The sequence below is a fragment of the Bactrocera latifrons genome, unplaced genomic scaffold, assembly GCF_001853355.1.
Source record: "Bactrocera latifrons isolate USDA-ARS-PBARC rearing strain unplaced genomic scaffold, ASM185335v1 scaffold_63, whole genome shotgun sequence".
In the NCBI taxonomy this organism is placed as follows: domain Eukaryota; kingdom Metazoa; phylum Arthropoda; class Insecta; order Diptera; family Tephritidae; genus Bactrocera; species Bactrocera latifrons.
In genome coordinates this window covers 588488-609197 of record NW_017537301.1, presented here as the reverse complement: position 1 = coordinate 609197, position 20710 = coordinate 588488, and the positions used below count along the sequence as shown (strand labels likewise).

General features: G+C 33.6%; 5 protein-coding genes across 11 annotated transcripts; 2 read left to right on the top strand and 3 right to left on the bottom strand.

Annotated features, from left to right (window-relative positions):
* The first annotated feature begins 959 nt into the window (after window positions 1-959).
* LOC108975238 lies at window positions 960-1559 on the top strand. Its single transcript, XM_018943588.1, has 3 exons — window positions 960-1067; window positions 1144-1328; window positions 1389-1559. The coding sequence occupies exons 2-3, from the start codon at window positions 1154-1156 to the stop codon at window positions 1454-1456; spliced, it is 243 nt and encodes an 80-aa protein (XP_018799133.1). The 5' UTR covers window positions 960-1067; window positions 1144-1153; the 3' UTR covers window positions 1457-1559.
* A 591-nt stretch (window positions 1560-2150) lies between these two features.
* LOC108975234 (TBC1 domain family member 5) lies at window positions 2151-5678 on the top strand. Its single transcript, XM_018943584.1, has 10 exons — window positions 2151-2419; window positions 2725-2904; window positions 2967-3051; window positions 3114-3230; window positions 3293-3441; window positions 3504-3554; window positions 4059-4152; window positions 4205-4341; window positions 4398-4917; window positions 4986-5678. The coding sequence occupies exons 1-10, from the start codon at window positions 2286-2288 to the stop codon at window positions 5604-5606; spliced, it is 2088 nt and encodes a 695-aa protein (XP_018799129.1). The 5' UTR covers window positions 2151-2285; the 3' UTR covers window positions 5607-5678.
* Window positions 5679-9018: 3340 nt separating this feature from the next.
* Window positions 9019-13346, bottom strand: LOC108975224 (protein suppressor of variegation 3-7). The gene is made up of 9 exons (XM_018943572.1): window positions 13172-13346; window positions 12463-12918; window positions 12000-12407; window positions 11775-11945; window positions 11384-11713; window positions 11108-11320; window positions 10854-11048; window positions 10179-10724; window positions 9019-10118 (listed from the first exon to the last, which is right to left on the bottom strand). The coding sequence occupies exons 2-9, from the start codon at window positions 12879-12881 to the stop codon at window positions 9542-9544; spliced, it is 2859 nt and encodes a 952-aa protein (XP_018799117.1). The 5' UTR covers window positions 12882-12918; window positions 13172-13346; the 3' UTR covers window positions 9019-9541.
* Window positions 13347-14716: 1370 nt separating this feature from the next.
* Window positions 14717-16728, bottom strand: LOC108975297 (protein suppressor of variegation 3-7). Of its 2 annotated transcripts, XM_018943679.1 has the most exons (5): window positions 16569-16728; window positions 16075-16203; window positions 15722-16018; window positions 15591-15666; window positions 14717-15420 (listed from the first exon to the last, which is right to left on the bottom strand). In XM_018943679.1, the coding sequence occupies exons 2-5, from the start codon at window positions 16122-16124 to the stop codon at window positions 14878-14880; spliced, it is 966 nt and encodes a 321-aa protein (XP_018799224.1). In that variant the 5' UTR covers window positions 16125-16203; window positions 16569-16728; the 3' UTR covers window positions 14717-14877. The 2 variants fall into 2 exon arrangements, with proteins under 2 accessions (XP_018799224.1, XP_018799223.1); XM_018943678.1 differs by lacking the exon at window positions 16569-16728 and having other exon boundaries at window positions 16075-16508.
* Window positions 16729-17570: 842 nt separating this feature from the next.
* On the bottom strand, window positions 17571-20595 carry LOC108975295 (peroxisomal carnitine O-octanoyltransferase). Of its 6 annotated transcripts, none has more exons than XM_018943676.1 (9): window positions 20573-20595; window positions 19597-19987; window positions 19346-19529; window positions 19072-19277; window positions 18796-19011; window positions 18491-18682; window positions 18294-18424; window positions 17797-18213; window positions 17571-17726 (listed from the first exon to the last, which is right to left on the bottom strand). In XM_018943676.1, exons 2-9 carry the CDS (start codon window positions 19972-19974, stop codon window positions 17603-17605), a joined length of 1848 nt encoding a protein of 615 aa, XP_018799221.1. In that variant the 5' UTR covers window positions 19975-19987; window positions 20573-20595; the 3' UTR covers window positions 17571-17602. The 6 variants fall into 6 exon arrangements, with proteins under 6 accessions (XP_018799221.1, XP_018799220.1, XP_018799217.1 ...); XM_018943675.1 differs by lacking the exon at window positions 20573-20595 and adding an exon at window positions 20400-20556; XM_018943672.1 differs by lacking the exon at window positions 20573-20595 and adding an exon at window positions 20410-20555.
* Window positions 20596-20710: the final 115 nt, after the last annotated feature.

Below are 20710 nucleotides of genomic sequence, written 5' to 3'. Positions count from 1 at the left end.
AGCTCCCCTATCCGTACATACCCCATTTCTATGGAAATTCGGTTTTTTTACCCCTCCGCCAAAGTAATCGGAATCGTGCCAGAGTTCAGCATTGACATACTTCATGAGATTATCTTTTATATCTGATGCCAAAACGGCGATTTTCAAGTATTGTGTCAACTTTTTCGATGAAGTGGACGACTCGTGTGACACAAGCTTTCGACGACTTCAAGAGAGTTTTCGCTTTGTGTCACCTAAATACTTGTGTTTCAGATAAAAAAAAAACACTCCAAAGCTCGTTTGCAATATTTATYAAACTTCACAAAAAATATTACCAACCTGGGAAAAGCAATTTTATCCATTCGGAAACAAACTTAGATACAGATACATTCCCTAACCATCTGACAGACTTCACGTTTGTTTAAAGCATGCAAATATTAATAATAAATCCACAGAGGTTTATAAAATAAAAATATWCTTACATACATACACGTCTACAATAAATATTTAATTTCTTTTTAAACAACAATTTTCCATATTCACCCATGACATATACATACATACATACATATGTACACACATGTAAATTTAAAATCATTCATAAATTCACAGTACACATTTCAAGGAATATAATAAGGCAGTAAAATTCACAAATAAATGTGCACACAACTTTTTTTTCATATTTTTGTAAATGTTTAATTACGAAAAATAGCAACGGAACCGGCAAATAGGAAAAACCAAAATAGACAGGAAGCCACCTATTTCTCAATTGATAGTGTTGCTAYATGTCTACGTTCACATATTTCCTTAATATCTAGCATTATAAAATATATCTGTCTTGGTACTGTTTGCAATAATTTTATGTTAAATGTATAAACTTAATTTTTGTTGTTCTTAAATACCTCCGCGAATTTTCAATTCAACGTGATKCTTTTTGCAAAATAAATTATTTATTATTTACGTAAATGACATAACTATATCTGGCAGTACTGACATTTTGACAATTACCATTGTGAATATTGCTTTTGTGATAGAAGAGGAATCACATAGTGTGGTGATTGGTGTTTTTTGCCTGTTGAAAAGTAATTGTAAGTTACATAATTTTTTTCTCAAATAAAAGGCACTCTTAATTAKAAATATTGAATTATAAATTTATATTGACAGAACCATCACAATGTCTGATAAAGCGGTTGAGAAAGTTGGACGCCCAATGAAGTACCCATATACTTTCAGTGCAAAAATTGCCCAATTCCCTCTGAAGCATTATATCCAAAAGCAATGGATCTGGAAATACTATTTCGTTGCCTTTGGGTTGTGCATTCCTGTCTTCTATAAAATCAGCAAATTGGGTGAGTTAAAAAAAATCATTGGAATTATAATATATTGTTTTATTAACTTTTTTATTTTAGCCAACTCACCCGAAAACAAGAAGAAGTGGGCCGAGAGCCAGGCAAAGGAAGCTGCCGAACATCATTAAATGTAGAAGAATTTCATTCGCCAATTGATTTAATATATAATATGAAAACTTTCGAAAATATGTTCAGGAATAAATAGCACACATTTATCCCTAACAAAAATTAGATAATGTATCTTAATTATTTGGTCAGCATTTACAATATTTCTGTTCGTTAGATAATTTAAGAATACCTTTTATGGTATTTCATAATTGCTTATATTTGCATTGTGGAGTATATTTTGTGATTTACGTTCATAATTGTTCATTTCCGTTTATTTCACTCAATATAATGATATTAARAAAACTGGGTAAGTAAATTTTCGGGGAATTAAATGGTTACAATTCTGAAAATGTGGCATAATAAGCGGGAATGAATTTCAGATCTTTTAATATTGTTCAATAAAATGCGTAAATARAAAATTTTAACATTTGACCTGAACAAATATTTACTAAATGTCCAATAAGATTAATTATAAACAAAAACAAATTGCGAGGAATGTTATTTTTTATTATCAAARTAAGGCTGCCATCTCAATTTCGATAATTTTTTCCAAAAATTGTGATTTAATGTTTGCAAGAGTCGAATTAATTTAAAGGTCCTAATAATAAATTTATAAATTATGATATTAATACWACATATTTATTTAGTATGAACTTAATAACCTTAACTTAAAGTAAACGAAAATAAAATTTTATAATGGGGCAACGCTGCCGAAGCACTGCAATTTGATAAAAACAAAACCTTCATCGGTGCATTTTTGTGAGTTTGATTAAATATTACATATTTCAAATAGTATTTTCGTTTTGAACATGTTATAGTTTAAAAAATATAGTATAACTTCACACAAAAATGTATGTTCAAGGCGTTGAAGCTATAAAACAATATATGCCTAAAGATAACTCTCAAATTTCTACAAATATTAAGGAAGAGCGAGGCCAAGAATTAAGTACAACCGACACAATGTCATCGGCAGAACGGTATAGGTAATAAAAATTAAATAGCTTTTTTAATGCTGTTTCGACCACCTTATCTATGATACTACTTGGGCACTGACAAAATTGATTATAAATACATAATAGTACAAACATTAAAAGGAACCTTTCAAAATTAATAAATAATRACTTTATTTATGTCTTGCTTTTTCGGAAATAACTGATTGATTCAATCTCCCTTCAAAATTACTTTCAACATTCATTTATTCATTTAAAAATAAAAGGGCGTATACTCTTCAATGTTCTATAATTTACATATTATATATACCTTTATTACATTTTTAAATTGTAAAAAGGGAAGAATGGGATAAGCTTCTAAAAATTTTGGATGAAGACCCCGAGTATATACGGGAGCAAGCGTTAGAAGGTGATTTAAAAGTTTCAAAGTTCCGAAGCATTTATTGGTCATTATTGCTACGTGTTTTAAACCCTAATTACCGTAGTTGGAAAGAACAAAGAGAGATGCAACGAAAGCGGTAGGTAATAATGGTTTTATTTTTACTTTAAACGAGTAAACCATAATACTTTTTGATTTAAGGTACGAAAAGCTGAAGGACGAATTTATAAAGGACCCTCATGATAATATGGTACCTGATGATAATCCACTGTCACAATCGGAGGAGGTAAGAAAGTAATGTTTTTACATTTTTCATTTCTGTAGTAAGTTTTATTTATATATTTATAGAGCGTGTGGAACCAATATTTTAGCGACAGAGAACTCTTTGCTGTTATAAGTCAAGATGTCATTCGAACTTTCCCGGGTGTGGACTTCTTTCGTAAACCGTTAATACAAAATGCTATGGTTTGTTATATTAAATAAAAATTAAGAAATATTCTTATTAATAATATGTATGAATTCCCCAGTGTAACATTCTTTTCTATTACGCAAGAGAACATCCTTATATGTGTTATCGCCAAGGTATGCATGAAATCCTTGCACCTCTATTGTTTGTTTTCTATGGCGACCAACAGTCACTGCTTCATTTTTCGGAGATTGCTCAAAATCAAACAAGGTAAGATATAAAGGTATATTATAATAACAAATGTGTGTATGCTCAATTCTTATTACTTCTAGTGAACTTCTTTTAAACGTGCTGGACCCAAATTACTTGGAAGCTGATACTTAGTAAGTTGTACTAAATGTCATAGTTTTAATTAAGGTATATGGGTGCATTAACAAAAACGTTATAAAATGTTATATTTAAAAACTAACATTAATTTTAGTCATGTCCCAATTTTTAACTGTCTGTCTGCAAGTACTCGAACTCGTCACCCACTTTTAGAGGGGATGATCTAAACATTTACATATGTAAGTCGTTTTCCTCCAAGAAAGTACAAATTTGTCGGAACCGCCGATATTGGACCAATATAGCATATGTATATACTACCATACAAACTGAGCGATCAAAAGCAAGGCCTTACGTGTAAGCTTGTTCATAATTCGGTGCAACCGATGTTAATGTTTTTTCTTGTTATAATCCCGCTACTTTGTTAATATGCTAATTATAACTATTTTTTTTTAGTTTTTATCGACGTTAAACCATAATTATGTATTCTAAAACACTACATCTATTGATATCTAGAGTTATATACCTTTCAATAATTTAAGCTTTTTATTTATATTATTTAGCTCTTTATTTTCCCGTTTGATGTCATCCATTGAGTCTTACTATCGGATAAAAAATTTCGCACAACCACACGAGCGCTTCCATGCGGAAAGTGAGGTGAGTTTGTAAATAACATGATAAACATTAACGTTATAATAATTATTTTTAGACAAATCATAGCATGGGAACCGGTGTAGAAATCATAAGTCAACTTATATCAATTCGTGAAAAGATTCTTGCCAAAGAGGATTTGCACTTGCACAATTATCTTTTGAAACTCGATATACCGTTACATATATTTGGAATGTAAGTGAATTGCAAGTTTTTAACGTTGACATATTTGTAAAATATTTTCCTTGTAGTCGTTGGCTTCGTTTACTCTTCGGTCGAGAATTCGCACTTCTCGATTTGTTGGTAATTTGGGATGCGATATTCGCAGATAGCGACCATTTCGATTTACCAAACTACATTCTAGTGGCAATGCTGATACGCATTCGTGACAAATTGCTGCTCAGCGACCAAACAAGTTGCCTTACATACTTGATGCGCTATCCGACGAACGTCGATGTGAACTTAATTCTACGTCATGCATTGCACATGCTTATGCCGAAAAGATTTGAACGTCCCATCAATGCGTTTGTCTATTTTACGAATAACAAGCAAAAGGGAGCAATACAAAACTCACGTAKTACGAATTTTAATAATACCGAGTCTTCCAATAAATCACCAAAAGCTAGTTCCACTTCAAAAGGTGATAATTTTTCAAAAATGCAGCAGCACATAGCAAAGCTGCAAACACAAAATGCTGCAGACTCTGCTGCATGGTTACGAAAAGACCTTGCTGAAGAAGAAGGCGCCATCGCCGAAGGCCATTCCAAAAATGTTTGTTCTAATTAGACGGTCAAACTTTAATTCAGCATAACTTATTCAGTTTTTCTCTTTTTCTTTAGAGTCAAGAACTAATTAATTTGGAATTAAGGAATGCTGAAACGATAATATCCATAGCACGAAACAAACTCCAATTATATGTAGCCACTATGAAAAAACATATCCAAGGAAATAGCTCTAGAGAGCTATTGCAGGCATTAGATGGCATTGAGGAATTATGTGATTTTCTAGATGTTAAATTTGTGTTTCCCATTCATGCGACTAGACCACCAATCGATGAAGCTCTTGAAGCTAATGAGCAGGTAAATTCGAAGAAAGGTCGCTGGAAAAATTATAATAGCAGGGAGAGTACAGTTATGCCTAGTGGTGCTGGTATCAATCATGGCGGCAGCGGTGAAATACGCAAGGAGGTTGAAAAACCATGCAAAACTGTTACAGATAAAGAATTGCTTTCGGAATTTTCAAGGATTGCARTCAATACTTATGAACGTCCAGAAGAGAACATTTCATCCAATCCGTCGCATTTGCTAGGCAACAGCCGTGAAATTGAACTGATAACGATTGAGCCTTCCGAGTGTGTTGTGGAGCCGGTCGTAGACAACCAACCGAGAATTACAAGTAAAGAAGGAACCGAGGCGCCAAGTAGTAGCAAGATTTCTGAAAGATCTGAATTAGGTCAATGATTGTATATGTATGTACTTAGTACAAACATCCTCCATATGCATAAATTCACAAAATCGTTTTTTATACTTTAAGATCATAGTTTTAATTTTATTAAATGCATCAATGCAGTTTTTTGGTAATTTTTTGGAAATATAGTTAAGGCACAAATATTTTCTTTAAACATTGTTTGGGGAGAAACTAATATATTCAACGCCTACGTACTTAATTGGATTTATTTATAGACTTCAGTGACAAAGATTTGTAGGGTACATATTGTAGCTGCCGGGATTGCTCCAATAAAGTTTCTATGAAGCAATCAGCGGGCTTCGGAATCAGGACTGCAGGGTCAGTGCTTTATTTTTGTTATAAAAAAAAGTGGAAAGCGAAATGAGAAGACATCTGTTGAATTTGGTGCTCTGAATGAAACTACTTATGTCCGTTAACCATTCTACGTTTGGGGGCAGATGGTTTTCTAGCATTTTGTGTCGGGTTTGTGATAGGTCTGGGTTCTAGGATTGAGTACCTAAATTTAGTAATTGTATCTTTTACTCTTCAAAGTACTTCATTGAGCACCACCAAGTTTAGGAGCTAAAAAACTTGGAACTTGGTTGTAACCGGTACGGACCCGGATTTTTATCCGAAATAAAAGTTTCCGAGTTTTGTGTTAGCTGCGCGATCAAATGTCTATAATTGAACTTCTCGCAAATATGTATCACCTACTTTATCGGCATTCCGTAAATCCTTTGCTGTGATGGCAAATATAAGCTGTCCGTATCCTCAGCGTCTTGATTGGCTCTGTAACCGATTTCGATGGAATCTAAAAGAATTCTAGAGGTTCTTTGTAGCTATGGGAAATATCGCCAATTTCATACAAAACGTGCTACCAAGTTTGTGACCTCCTTATCCTTCCAACGCAGATACGACCTTGTKGTTTTTGTAGCTAATACTKAAAGGGAGGGAAGGGAGTTTCTACCTAAACGTAGCTAGATCTTCGAAACAATAGCTCTTAGCCGTATAAAATCCGAGTCAATTCTGGTGCAGAGAACCGGCTAGAAATGTAAAGAACTGAAAGGGAGTCAATTGGCCGGATAAAGTCCGGGTCAATTCAGTACACGTCTGAAGTCTTTCGAGACCGAAAATATGTATCACCTACTTTATCGGCATTCCGTAAATCCTTTGCTGTGATGGCAAATATAAGCTGTCCGTATCCTCAGCGTCTTGATTGGCTCTGTAACCGATTTCGATGGAATCTAAAAGAATTCTAGAGGTTCTTTGTAGCTATGGGAAATATCGCCAATTTCATACAAAACGTGCTACCAAGTTTGTGACCTCCTTATCCTTCCAACGCAGATACGACCTTGTTGTTTTTGTAGCTAATACTKAAAGGGAGGGAAGGGAGTTTSTACCTAAACGTAGCTAGATCTTCGAAACAATAGCTCTTAGCCGTATAAAATCCGCGTCAATTCTGGTGCAGAGAACCGGCTAGAAATGTAAAGAACTGGAAGGGAGTCAATTGGCCGGATAAAGTCCGGGTCAATTCAGTACACGTCTGAAGTCTTTCGAGACCGAAATTCCGTCGGTATATTGTTATAACTCATGGAGTTATTGTAAGAACATTCTCCGAAGACGCAATTTGGCTCCAGAGAGGATTTTCTTCTTCGTCTGCTTTTAAGAATATAATCCCTTTGAACGACTTGTCCCAGCATGTCGTAAGGCCTGTGCCGCTTCATGTGRATTATAATATTAATATAGGTATGCAAAGAAAGCAATGGTTTTAATGACCTGCGCTTTCACAATGACCCATCAAAGCTCAACAATCTTATAAATTCAATAATTGTATTTGGGGCCAGAGCGACTTTGCACTTCCTTCTTGGTAATGAGGATAAGAGGATTTTACTCTTTTTCTCAACTAGACAATCTCTTTAACTCAGCTAGACAATCCAGAATTTCTACGTAGTATGTTCACATCCATATATGTACATATCTTTGTTCCTTCTGAAAATATTGCTAAATTTTAGGATTTGGCTTCGACCACTTCTTAAGAGTACACATATTTAAAACTATTGTATGACTGTGTATATTCCGATATGTGTGTGTATATTAACATTAACCACTTGCAACTACAACTAGTATATACATATACGTTTCCCGAGTATCTTGTAGACATTTCTCGATGTTTCCCAAAAACACCTACGAACAGCTTGTATAAAAAGCCATTTTATTTGAGAATTTTTTTACTTTCCATGCCAAGGAATAGATAAATACCATTCATTGAACGTTCTCATATACCAGAGTTCTGAATAAAACCTACATATATGTACATAGATTTAGTCATTGAAATCGACGACGACAAGAACTGCAAAATAGCGTGATGACATCTTGACCATCTTTCAGCAGCGATTCTAAAGACCTGTGTTTGTTCCTACGACAATCGAATACACCAAAACAGACTCGGATTTTTATCCGGTCATGGACTAACAACTGGACAGAAAGTAAAAAGTGTTCTTCACATTGAAAGTACCAGATGAGGAAGACTCCTAKATTAATATCGAAAAATTAAGATTGACTACCTAACCTCGCGGACTAGAGAAGGCAGTTGTGTCTTAAGTGGTGTTATACACGAAGCGAACGTATGTTTGAAACAAAGAGGATCGAAGAGTGCGGAGTTGTGACAGGTCTGAAGTTTATTCATTTGCGTTTGTTTGTTTCCAATAGATATGCAGGTGGCGGAGGATAAACACCACGACCATAGATCCGTTGTGCTCTCTGATCCTTTCGCACTATTCGTTCCATCCTAAAAACCTTAAGCAACCTTGCGCCCTTAAAGAATTGATTCGCTTAACGTGACTTTCCTCCGGCTGTTTCTTGATTTCTTAGTTGTACCTCTAAATACACCTTTAGAGTTGGAGTTGCTCTCCAGACAGTCGAATTTTCGTAACTGGAACGGGTCCGAACACGTATTCAATGGCTTTCACAATAACAACTTTCCTGAATGGTAATGATGTATTCTACTCGAACAATTAATTATTAGTATTAAACCATCGAAAGTAGCCTCTAAGCGACAGAAGAGAAAACCAAAAGAGAGAACATCGCATTATTGCTTCTTATGAAGTGAAGAGCAACATTAAAACCGATTTTGTAACAAGTAAAAATAGAGTTGACAGTTCTTGACCGTGAACAAATTCGGATCCGTATTATGTCTAATTTTTGTAAAGAAAAATCTTACGCACAAAGAGCTTTACTTTTTACTGCAATTACCGCACTACAGTCGGCTCTAAGTAACCGGAAGGGACACGGAWTTTTTATCCGACCACAGACTGTCAACCCGACAGAAATTAATACAGGAATACTTTCTGGCAATCGAACAACAACTTACCGATAGAGAGTTTGTCAAATGCCGATACTAGGTATAAAAGAAAATACTCACTTTACTTATTTTCATRCTAATCCAAATGGTTATTTATTACTCTTAGCTAAAGTTAAGGAGGATTTATATACGTAACACTTTTATTGTTTCTGTTTTACTTTTCATAAAATCCTTACTACAAGAGAACTATTATAAATGAAGCTTAAAATTTAGTGCTAAATGTTTTCCCTCTAATTCGCATTGAGAAAAAAGTAATGATCACAACTGTTAAGCATTTGTAATTAAATCATAATAGTATCAAAGTAGATAATTAAAAGTGCAATTTTTTGAATGTAAATAACTACTACCTCTGTAGTAAAAATACTTATGTAAAGGTATTATTTTTGCTTGAAACAATAAATTTTGTTCTGAACAAACATTAATGAACAAAATCAATTCATTAACAATGATTTATTATTATTGTTATATATTTATATGGGTATATTGAAAATGTTCCTTAACAGTTGAGAAATTGATTATTAAAATAAAAAACTAATGTTTAAAAAAGTTAAAAAGATGTGAAAAATGCCAATAGCATATACAATCTGGTTATGGCGCATCACTGTTAACACTCTGATTTGTTTCATTTGTACTTTGCTCATTGTTATCTGGAATGATCGAATCAGAATTCGGCTTTGTAACGGAAGCGCTGCGCTCCCTCATGGCCAACGTTGAACGCGACGACAACGGTGTTGTATTCGGACTTTGTGTTGATTGAGGGGTTCGCTGTAATGCACGCATTTCCAAATCATAAACGATTTGCATAATTTTAATTCGACTCTCAGCCGCCAAATCCGAGGGTAATCTTTTTACGGTTTCATTCATACTCTCAAAGAATAAATCGTATGTGTTTCGCTCACGCTTAGCCTGACTTAATACATTGAACTCCAGCTTGCCATTACGCTGTTCGGAGACACGGGAATAACAAATATCAGCATCCGAAGGTGATAGGGATGCAGCTGCAGACAATGGGCCGGATAGTATTGTCATATTCTGCCGCGTCTTATTACCTCTCATTTCACGAATCAAGCTAAGCATCTCCGTGTGAGCATTAGTCAATCGTGTAGCCAGTGATGTTTCGGAACCAGATTCATCTGGATTAATGTTTTCCATAGTTTGCTGGATCCTATATACAAAAAAGTAAGTCTAAAATATTTACTAGCATATTTGTTGAATTAATATTTACCTATCGTCTAGTATGTTCATTTGATTGTTCTCCTCGGCAATCTCAGTATCCGGATTCTGTAAATAACTATTGGTCGCTTTTCGATGACTACGCGAATTATGATGAGCTAATGCCAATAAACCTTCAGTCATAACGCGAGTTTTGCAGTATTTGCAATATCCAAAACTTCTATTGCCTTCGGGATCAGCTAAAAGCCATTTATATAACTTAAATTTCCCGATGGCGTTATTTTGCGTAGGCGTGTCCTCCGTTTTAGAATTTTGTGATGCTCCTGTTTCATTTTGTCGTGTTAGATGCGCGCGTATGTGCACTGCAGTACATTCATGTTTGGACGCAAATTTGTTAGTGGGTACAAATACGCTTTGTTTACAGTAATTGCAGTAACCGTAGTGCTCCCGTGATTCGGTTTCGCTGAATATTAACCACACATATTGCTTATGCCAATTTTGTGGATTACCACCGGCATCCATTACCGGTTTAACCTCTTCCTCGCTAATTCCACCTTCATCGTGGGGAACATTAAATTGATGCTTTTCGGTTTTCATTCTAAAAAATTACCCAAAGTAAGAATGTATTATATTAATACGTATATGTATCGGTTTAAAAGTTGACCAAAGGTTTAGGGTCAAATCACAAGTAATACCGTTTCTAAAATTGTGTATTATTTATACTCACATATCTTCTTCCGCCAATATCATATTTCTCCGGGCTAGAAACTTTTGAGTTGCGAATTTATGCCGTTCCGTTTTCTCATGTAGAGTAGGCTTATACTGATTTGAAATAACTACACGACAGTATTTACAATAAGTTTGGCCGTTCTTTGTTCGCCGCATCCATGGTAAGTGGACAACGCTTTCTCTAGGTTCCTCACTGAATTAATGACATTTATCAACTGGTGTATWGTTAATATAATTCAATAAAGAACTTACAAACTGCTGTCGAGTTTTTCCCGCTTTGTATTTTGAATATAAGCACTTTTGGAAAATCTGTGACGCTCAGCTCTTTCGTGTTTGCCTAAATTTAAGTTTTTAATTAGGAGCTGTACTTTACAGCATTTACAATAGATATAATCTTCATCCTCTTGGTTTCGCTGATAGCATGGATTGAGTTCAAACCACTCATCTGTATACATCGCTCGTTTGCTGTATTGAAGTCGTATGTAAATTATTAGATAATTATAGTTATTATTAGTATATTTTAAATACCGTTTCAAGACATTGTCGACTGTTGATCGATCACTTTCATCGGCGTCAAAATTTACGCTATCTCCTTCATTTAACTGCCCAGTTTCATCTTGGTTTTCCGGTTCGTTATTCAGAGTTCCGTTTATTAGTTTTCGCTTCATGGCTTCGCAATGTGATTGTGATTTTTCATGTAGGTTCTTTTTTACCGTTGACAAACCGTACATAAATCTTTTCTCGCAGTAGGAACAGTAGGCATACTTGGGATCATCTGGGTCAGCACAAATCCATTTATGAAATTTCGTATATTTACTCCAGTCGATCGGCGTATTATCATTGATATTTCCTTTGTTACTAAAGACAATTACAAAAAATAAATTATCTACATCATAATATTCAAATATATAATTAATACATTTTATCTTTTCTGGCACTATATGCGAATGCATGCATGTTCTTCTTATGCAATTTCGTCTTTAAATGTTTTCGGCAGCTATGTTTGTCCATTATCACTTTGCAAATCCGACAACACCTTTGTTTACTAGAATTTGGAACTTTATCGAAAAGGCGCCCCTTTAACACTTTACTGTAATAWAAAAAATTAGATATTTTATGGCATAAATAAGCTTATTTATTATACTTTTTGGCACGATTGTCCATTCGTATATTATTTTCATCAATTTCCACGTATCCTGCTGCCTCGAATCCATTTCCACATATTTCTCCCAAATTAATAGCATTTTCTCCATTAACCGTTTGACTCAAAAACATTTTCTCGTTAAGTTTGTGCTTAATAGAATTTTCGTGCCTTTGTCTATTGAGGGAAAATTCTATATCGAAAACACAATTGCAATATTTGCAGTAACCCTTAGTTCCGCAMTCATCAGCATGATTCTGACGTACTAACCAGCAGTGTGCTTTTTGCCAATTAGTCCAATTAAAATCATTAAAATCTTTGGATCTTTCCATACGTTTTCTTATTAATTCCGTTGAAATTCGCTGTGCATTAAAATCATCAACTTCATTTTTTATGGCAGACAACCCATCTCTAAAAAATATTTATACTTTATATTGATATTAATACGCTTTTACACCGCTCTTACTCATTAAAGGCCTCCTTGCAAGAATGTAAAAATTGTTCATAGTTATGTTGCCTTTCTTTGTGTATCATTGCTCCATCATGCCTTTGTAGAGAACAAGCACCCTCAACATTCATATCCTTGCCACAGTAGAGGCAGAAACCGAGGCGTTTACCCTCAGTTCTACGCAACAACCAGGGATATGTTCTTATCCAATTTTTCCACTTATCACTTAACCCTACATCATCACCATTTGATGTCACGTTGACTTCTTGGTCGTCTTCACTACAGCGTTCAGCTATAGCTTCCAACAAATTCATCGGATCTACATCAACTATAGTACGTTCTTCAGACTCAATCATCACCTCTGAACTTTCAATATTGTCAATATAATCAACTGGTTCGTCCTTTATGCTTATATTTCTTAAACACACAAACTCCATTTTATAAATTGAAAAGGATTTATTGCCGCCAATTTCGCTTTGAACGTCGATTTAAGTTTTTGAAAACAAAATATAAAAATTAATTGASCAAAGTATAAAATAACATTTCAAGAAATCTCTTTAATATATTCAAACAACAGAGAATATATTAAATATATTTTTCTTAAGACGAAGAGCAAATAATACACTCAAACTTCGTAAACAAGGATAATGAAGAGACAAACTGAAAAGCCTARACACAGTATACAAAAATGCTTACAAGCCTTGCCAGATTATTGTAAATTACTTACTCAATTATCTGCAACTAAATTATCGACAGTCTGTATGATGCATACATATAGTAAAAGTTTGGCGCCTAACTTCAAAACATGATGTACTAACGCTGTATCTCCACAAGCATTAATTGCTTCCTATGAAGCATCAAATTTATTACGTTGAAATAGGCAGTATTTTTAATGGTAACTTGATATCTTAACAATAGCGTGGGGTTCATGTATTTTATTACAATTTCCAAACATTTCYGTTGAAACTCACTTTCAAATATTGCCATCGATGGAACAAATATTTTTATAAAAAAAAGTGTTTAGGATATTGCCAAAAACAAGCAATACGCMGTCTGGCAATGTGAACAGCAATTTTTATCGATAAGAAACACTTTCTGTACAGAACAAAATAAAAGTTGCGTGTTATGGGCAACGAAAAATATCACACATCAACTCAGAATTTGTGACTAATGATCGAGATTACCGATTAAAATAAACACGTTCGTGACGTCCGGTTTTTCCAAATTTACTATAAATTATTGAGTTACACAAATGGAAATACCCGACTTTTTTTAATTTCTGCTAACAGGATTGAAAAAATTATTTGATGATATGAAATTCAGTAAATTTAAAAAAAGCAAGAAGGAAGGGATCAAATCGGAGGAAACACTGTTATAAGAAAATGGTTCTTTTTGAATTTCATTTAGATATCCTACATATTGATCGATAGTGAACTGTAAGCAGCGATCGAGCATATTTATGTTACCCGGATTTTACACGATCAAGAAATTGCCTTCAAGTTGAATACACTCACTTTTCGAACTTGGTCGCTGATTTAATATCAAGTTTTCCATTCAAGTCGTGGTACTAGTTGACCATCAAGTTAGAATAGCTGATCACATGGTTTTGCAAGCAAATGGCAAGCAAATGTCGGGAAAATKAATATTTAGGTATATTCATGGATTGATATTCATACTATAGAATATTAAACTATTATATATTAATTTCGTGCAAAAATTTTTAAKAATTTTAAGCGGTTCCCATGATGATGGTCGCTCTTACATAATTAAACTGGACTTAACCTAGGTTTGTTAACCTGAGCACTTTAACGTACTTAAATAAAATCATTGAACAAAGCGTTGTCGCGTTATTACCGAAGCAGCATCCCCGAATATAGCGGGGGAATACAAAAGAAATAAAATGCAAATCGAATTAATTTATTAATAATACTTTTAATCAATTGAAAATTTAGTTCTTAACACGCTGTCAGAGTAGAATTTTGCAACCCTCAGCGTTGCCGCCATGTTTATTTAGGTATACGCCATACAAAATCCATGGACATTAGGAATTTTTGACATTAATTTATTTAGGGACGATAGTTACTTTTTAATTATGATCAAAATGTTATGAAACGAATCGATGCTTCTACTAATTTTTATCGAGTGTACATCTAGGTCAAAACAAAATATAAACTAAAGGTAAAAAAAAAAAATTATTTGACATAGATATAGTTATTTCGCGCCTAAATAATACATCATTACCATAGACCGTTTATTAGTAAAATTAAATTAATTTGGCAAATGAGTAGCTTTTCTACTTAAAATAATTTTTTATTACATTTACAATTACAGGATAATATTGAGGTTCTTATCAGGAACTGACAACTATGAAAATTAATTTTTTTAAAGATATTAATTTATTTAACATATTTCACTGATGTTTTAAAAAGTGTTTTATTCATTTGTTTTTGGTTGAAATGAGTAAACAATATGTGGAACCCCTGTATTAGGATCAATTACTGCTGACTCCTGAGTTACGGATGCTGTAACCTCTTGACGATGTGTTGTAGTTGAAGCTACTACCATTGTGGCACCTTCAGTCGTTGTGGATGGCATTGTAATACTACATTCTTGAGCTTCCCTCTCGCATATTGCACGTAATTCAAACTCCGCTATCAATTGCGAAATTCTACCCTTCACTTCTGCCCCCAGTTTCGGTGGTAATGTTTTTACAGTTGCGCAAACACTATCAAAAAATAAGTCAAACGTATCCTTAGTTTGTTGACTAGGGGGAGAGTGTTGTTTTCTTCTTATCAAATAATACTCGTTGAGAGTATTTCGATCTCGGTCAACTCTTTTAAGTAGTTTAAAACGATCTAGTTTGAAGCTCCTATTAGAGTGACTTTCGTTAGATTCTGAACCATTTGCATTTTGCTGTTTCTGTGATGCTTTCACATTCTTAGAAGAGTGTTTTTTGAATCGCTTTTCAGAATCTCGCTTTAAATATGAATTGAATTATAACAAAAGTTAATTAATCCAATAAACTACTGAAATTTTCTGCCTTTTTAGAAACTTAAATGATTAACTAAGCAGAACAACAGTTATGCTGTGATATTTTCATAGTCAATGGTAAAGTTTAAAATTTATTTGTGATATTGTTTACTTACGTCAAAGTCCACTTTGTAATCTGGATCCAACTCAATAGCTTGGCTAAATTCCTGCTCCTCTCCGTCAAATTCACGTCTAAGAAACTAACATTAGATTTTAATCATGTAGATTATTTTATATCATATCTCACTTTCCACACTCCATAAACTCTGGGGCACTTGGTTGTGATGGTTCGCATTCTGTGTCAAATGATTCAAATCCCTGAAGTCTTTGATGTTTATAGGAATTTTGATGGCGCTCTAAATGACTTTTCTTGCATACAAGATGTTTGTTACAAACTGTGCATATTCCCACAGATTCGTCTACTTTATCTGCTTTCAGCCAAGGAAAATCCTTTTCCCAACGAGCACAAAATTTTTGACGAGGATGTCGCAACTCCGCAATGTTTTTCCGTACACGAGTTTTTATTAATGGCAATCGCGAAAAGCTGAAATCTTTGACATCAAAATCTGATCTTCAAAAACTTTAAATAGAATAAAGTACCTTTCCTCCGTATCGTCCTCGGTAGACATGTTCTTCTCGTTGTCACTCATCAAAATACTTTGGTGGAAAAACTGGTCGAATAAATAGCCGCTCTCCTGAACATTTACCAAATATACGTTTTATACAAAACTTGGAAAAAATTACAATATTAGTTTATAACACAAAAATAAGTCTTCAGTTGTTTATAGGAATGAAAATAAAAAACGATATATTTATACTGATATCGATTGCTTTTAAATGTCATAAGGATGTGATTTCTCTAAGCAATAAAAGTTCAATTATAGACGCCACACCATAACTACCGTCATAACCGTAACAATAATCACTATTATCAATCGATTATTGGTGCCAAAACCATAAAGAACTTATATTTTCAATCGTAGTCTATGTTTTCAATTCGCAAGTGCCAACTCAACAAATAACATGAGCAGTGACAAAGAATTTGATTTGTTAATATTATTAATATATTGAAATATATTCAAAATGAAACTCACCAGAACCAAAAACTAGAAAACAATTGATAGGCATCATTGTGGTTTTGGCAATGGCATTATGGTAAGGAACACCAATAGGAAACAGTGCTACCCGTGTGTTGTTTCGATCAGCTGTTTTATATGGTTATGGTTATGACTAGGGATGTCCATTAACATCAAAGTTATACGAATAAAAACATCTTTTCATCGAAAGAAACTGGAAATTAAGTTTCAATTATTTATTTGCATGTTTACGAAATATACTTATGCAAGTTTTAAAATAATATTTTTAAATTAGCTACTTTATATAATTTAGGAAATTCAGAGAACCTTTTATTTTATAGTATATATTATACGTTCTCAGGGAAATTGTGTTCCACATTTTCAGCGGATTTTTTGTAAACCTTCTAATCCTTGTACCATGCTTCTAACTAGAAGGTGCAAATACATAAGTATATTGATATATTTTTTGCTATATCCAACAAATTGTTTCTATTTATCTTCCACTTTTTGGACTAACCTATGATGATCAGTCCAAATACTAAAGRAGTTTTCAGTTTTATCAGAACTAAATTAATCACATTAAAAATACATCGACATTATCCAAGCGAGGGTGTTCGCAGAGTGGACACTCAAAGTCGAGGCCAGCATGAATTCGCGTGTGGCGTAAATGGGAAAATGCGTCCAATCTGCAGACACCCTAAGAGGAAGAAGTTGCTGTTAAAAGCTATTATTACAGCAATTCTTAGTTTCTATGAAGGAGAGAGGCTATCGAGATGCTCGTTCTCGGACAACACGCTTTGTGTTTTAGTGTTAGGAAACTCAAAGAAACTTTAACAAAAGTCTCTTGTAGGGTGGTTGACATTTATTTCCTGTATTAATAAAGCATATTTCCAAATTATTCCCAACTGTTGAAATCGTACTAAAGCCGCGAATGCTTAAATTGTTTTTTAATAATGTTAAAAAAATACAAGTCTATTAAATTTCACCTAAGTCAAAAATGAAAATAATAAAATGAAAGCATTAAAATATAAGATAATGTCTTAGATATTTTTTTATAACTTAGAATTATGCTCCAAATAATTTTTAATTCTGGAAAATTGCTGTTTGAATATTTCGTTAAACTTGTGTGCGCTTGTTTTGGTRCTATCACGAAATGCAGTGATTTGAATATAAATACTGGAATAGAATATTACAATAATTACAATTCGTTATTAATACTAAAAAAACACAAGTGTCTTAAACGTACGTGTCTGTGGTTATTGAGTAAAAGACGCCATAACCATCTAGTGTCATAGGAGCTACAAATCCAACAATAGAGGTATAACCCAATGTACTTGTAGATAGAATAAAATTCCCACCTCCACCACTTTTTATATATAAGGGATCATTATAAATCTCTGGTACATCTATTCCATTTTCGTATGCTATACACCAAAGCCCAAAGAGGTGTCGATCTATACCATTTCCTTTCCGTGCTTCATTCATCATGTGATTATGATTATTAACAGCACTTCGAAAGGCGGCGAGTATTTCTCCAGAAGAAGACTTCCCTTCACGCGCCATTTGTATAAACTTATGAACTTCTGTGGTACAGGAGCGTAAAGTTTCGGTTCGACCATTGTAAAAATGGCGAGTTAAAGCAGTCTCATAGGTTGCGGCAATTCTTTGTTGTGAATATTTCAAATGTACAAAGTATGTATATAAAAAATTATAAAAAAAATCTTTATTCATTATATGCCTTACTCTTGATGTAATTCTGCATATGCCAATTGCATTATAACTTGCACAAATGAGTCTGGGTGTAAATTCCATCTTTTGATATCGTCTTTTGCATATTCATTAAAATAATCATATGTTATAATAATGTCATTTCTCTAAATAAGTTCAAAAGTCAATGTATTCCTTAAAAGAGTATTTTTATTTTTCATATTTATAGCTACCCTTAGGTCACAGTCCAGTTTTGCACGATCGATCTCCTTTTGAAGTTCATTGTCCAAGTCAAATTTTAATTCAGTTAACGTAATATATTTGCTGTTATCAGTGCAACTCCAGTCAGGCTCACCAATTTCAAACATACTCAATTGCACAAAAAGCGCATAACTCACGCTAAACGTACCATCATAAGCTGAATGCTATTAATACAATGAAATTATAATTTAATGTTTAATTGATCGTCTTATAAAACRAATGTACATATGTATATGTATGATATGTTAATTAGCAAGCTTTTTTTGTATGTACATACCTCCCCAACATACGCGAATCGTCCGTTCTTGAAAGCAATAATTGTACTGCTTCTGTCTCCCCATTTTGAGTGGAAATCGCCATTAACACAAAGCAGCGAAGTTTCTTCATAACTATGAGGCTCATTTTCATCGAATGTAACAATTATAGAAGAGCTTTCTATAGTCTCTATAGTTTCCTTATTCTTTTCCGAAATCTCTTGAAGATGTATATAATTCTACAATAATGTTCATTAATTTAGTTCACTTTTGGATTTTMTTTTTCTTGATTTACTAACATTTGCCCAAGTAGTGCGATCGTCGTGGGTAAGGACAGGRACGCAGTCGCCCATTGATTCATAGTCCAAAATACTTCGAATACGCTGCAAAACGATAAGGATTTCAAGAGGCGAAATGATTGTTCCATCCGCATGTAAACCGTCAAAGGCGAATATACGTCCTTTTCCAGAAACAACGACATGAGATGGCGTGTTACCTTCGTTAACTAAAGCAGAGAATACAATTTTTTAGATGTAGTTTAATAAATATTTGGGTTTTCTGTAAATACTGTACCTGGCTTAAAGTAAGTTTTTATGTAATCATAATCTATGCCTGGAGCTCGTGTTGCCGAGAAAAAGCGTTTGTATAATGCTGAAGAATATTTAATTTTGCCACCATGTGATGAATGGGGTTTAATTGTTGCATTCCGTAACAAATTCCAAAACTCAAGAGTATGGTACAATATTCGCGCCAGATTCTAAACAGTAACAAATTGTATTAAGTAAAAACTGAATATTTACAAGATACCTGATCACCATACAAACCTTAAGTAGGAAGGCAGGTGTCTCGGGAATATTTATAACTTCTAAGTTTACAGGCATCGCCATTATGATGTATGGAATTAGAGGTGTACGTAACATGTGATAGGCATATTTATCCCACCATTCATTTAACCAGTTCTTTTTAACTGCAGCACGTTCCTTTAGTTTCCTTTGCAATTCAGTACCGATGCCACATTCAAAATCAGAAATGATTTTCTTAGATTTTTCTAATTCACTCGGGGATCCAAATGGTTTAATAGTATCATAGTAGCGTTGTAATGTATCATGTAGGTCTGGTAGTGGCAATGGTGGTAACGTTTCGTCAAAATCGAAAGTGTTTGATTCGCCTTCATCTAGGAAGAAAATGCTAGCACGATCCATGACTTATGGAGAACTGAAAATGTGAAAAAGTAATCGTTGATGAGCAACCACAATCTAAGCTTATTAATGATATACTTATTTACTCCGACTCTACCATACATATACATATGTAAATTAATGTTATTTATTTCATCTCATGAATAAACAATTACTAGGGTTATTATTAACGCATATGTAGACTTTGAGTTTAAATTTACAGTCGAATATTGTTTTTAAAATTGGTAACGTTAACAGTGAATTGATCAATATGTAAACTCGTATATTTGGCACAATTATGATTACTTCTTTTAATTCACTGCCAACAGGTAATAAAAAATTGAATCATTAACATATGTACGTCACAACTCCAACGTGTAAATAAATGCTTAGAAGCGATTAGGGAGCAAACGTAAACAATTTTAATAGATGTGTACATGTACGTATACCAAAAATGACCTTTGATCCGCAAAATAYTCATAAAAAAAACAAGCCGTCATCGCTCAGCAAGTTATTAACAGAGTGTACTAGCCGTACATTATCATTGTGTGTGTATACAAGTGACTAAACAACCGCACTAAAAGAATGTTTACAAACTAATTGGAACGACTTCATATTTTACATTAGTAAATGCAATAGTTTCATGTGTAAGTATGCTTGTAGATGTGCACTTCCTTTTAAAAATGATAATACTGTTATAAAAATTATGGTGTATTCGTATACTAGCTATGTACTTAAATATCATTGTATACAAGTATTT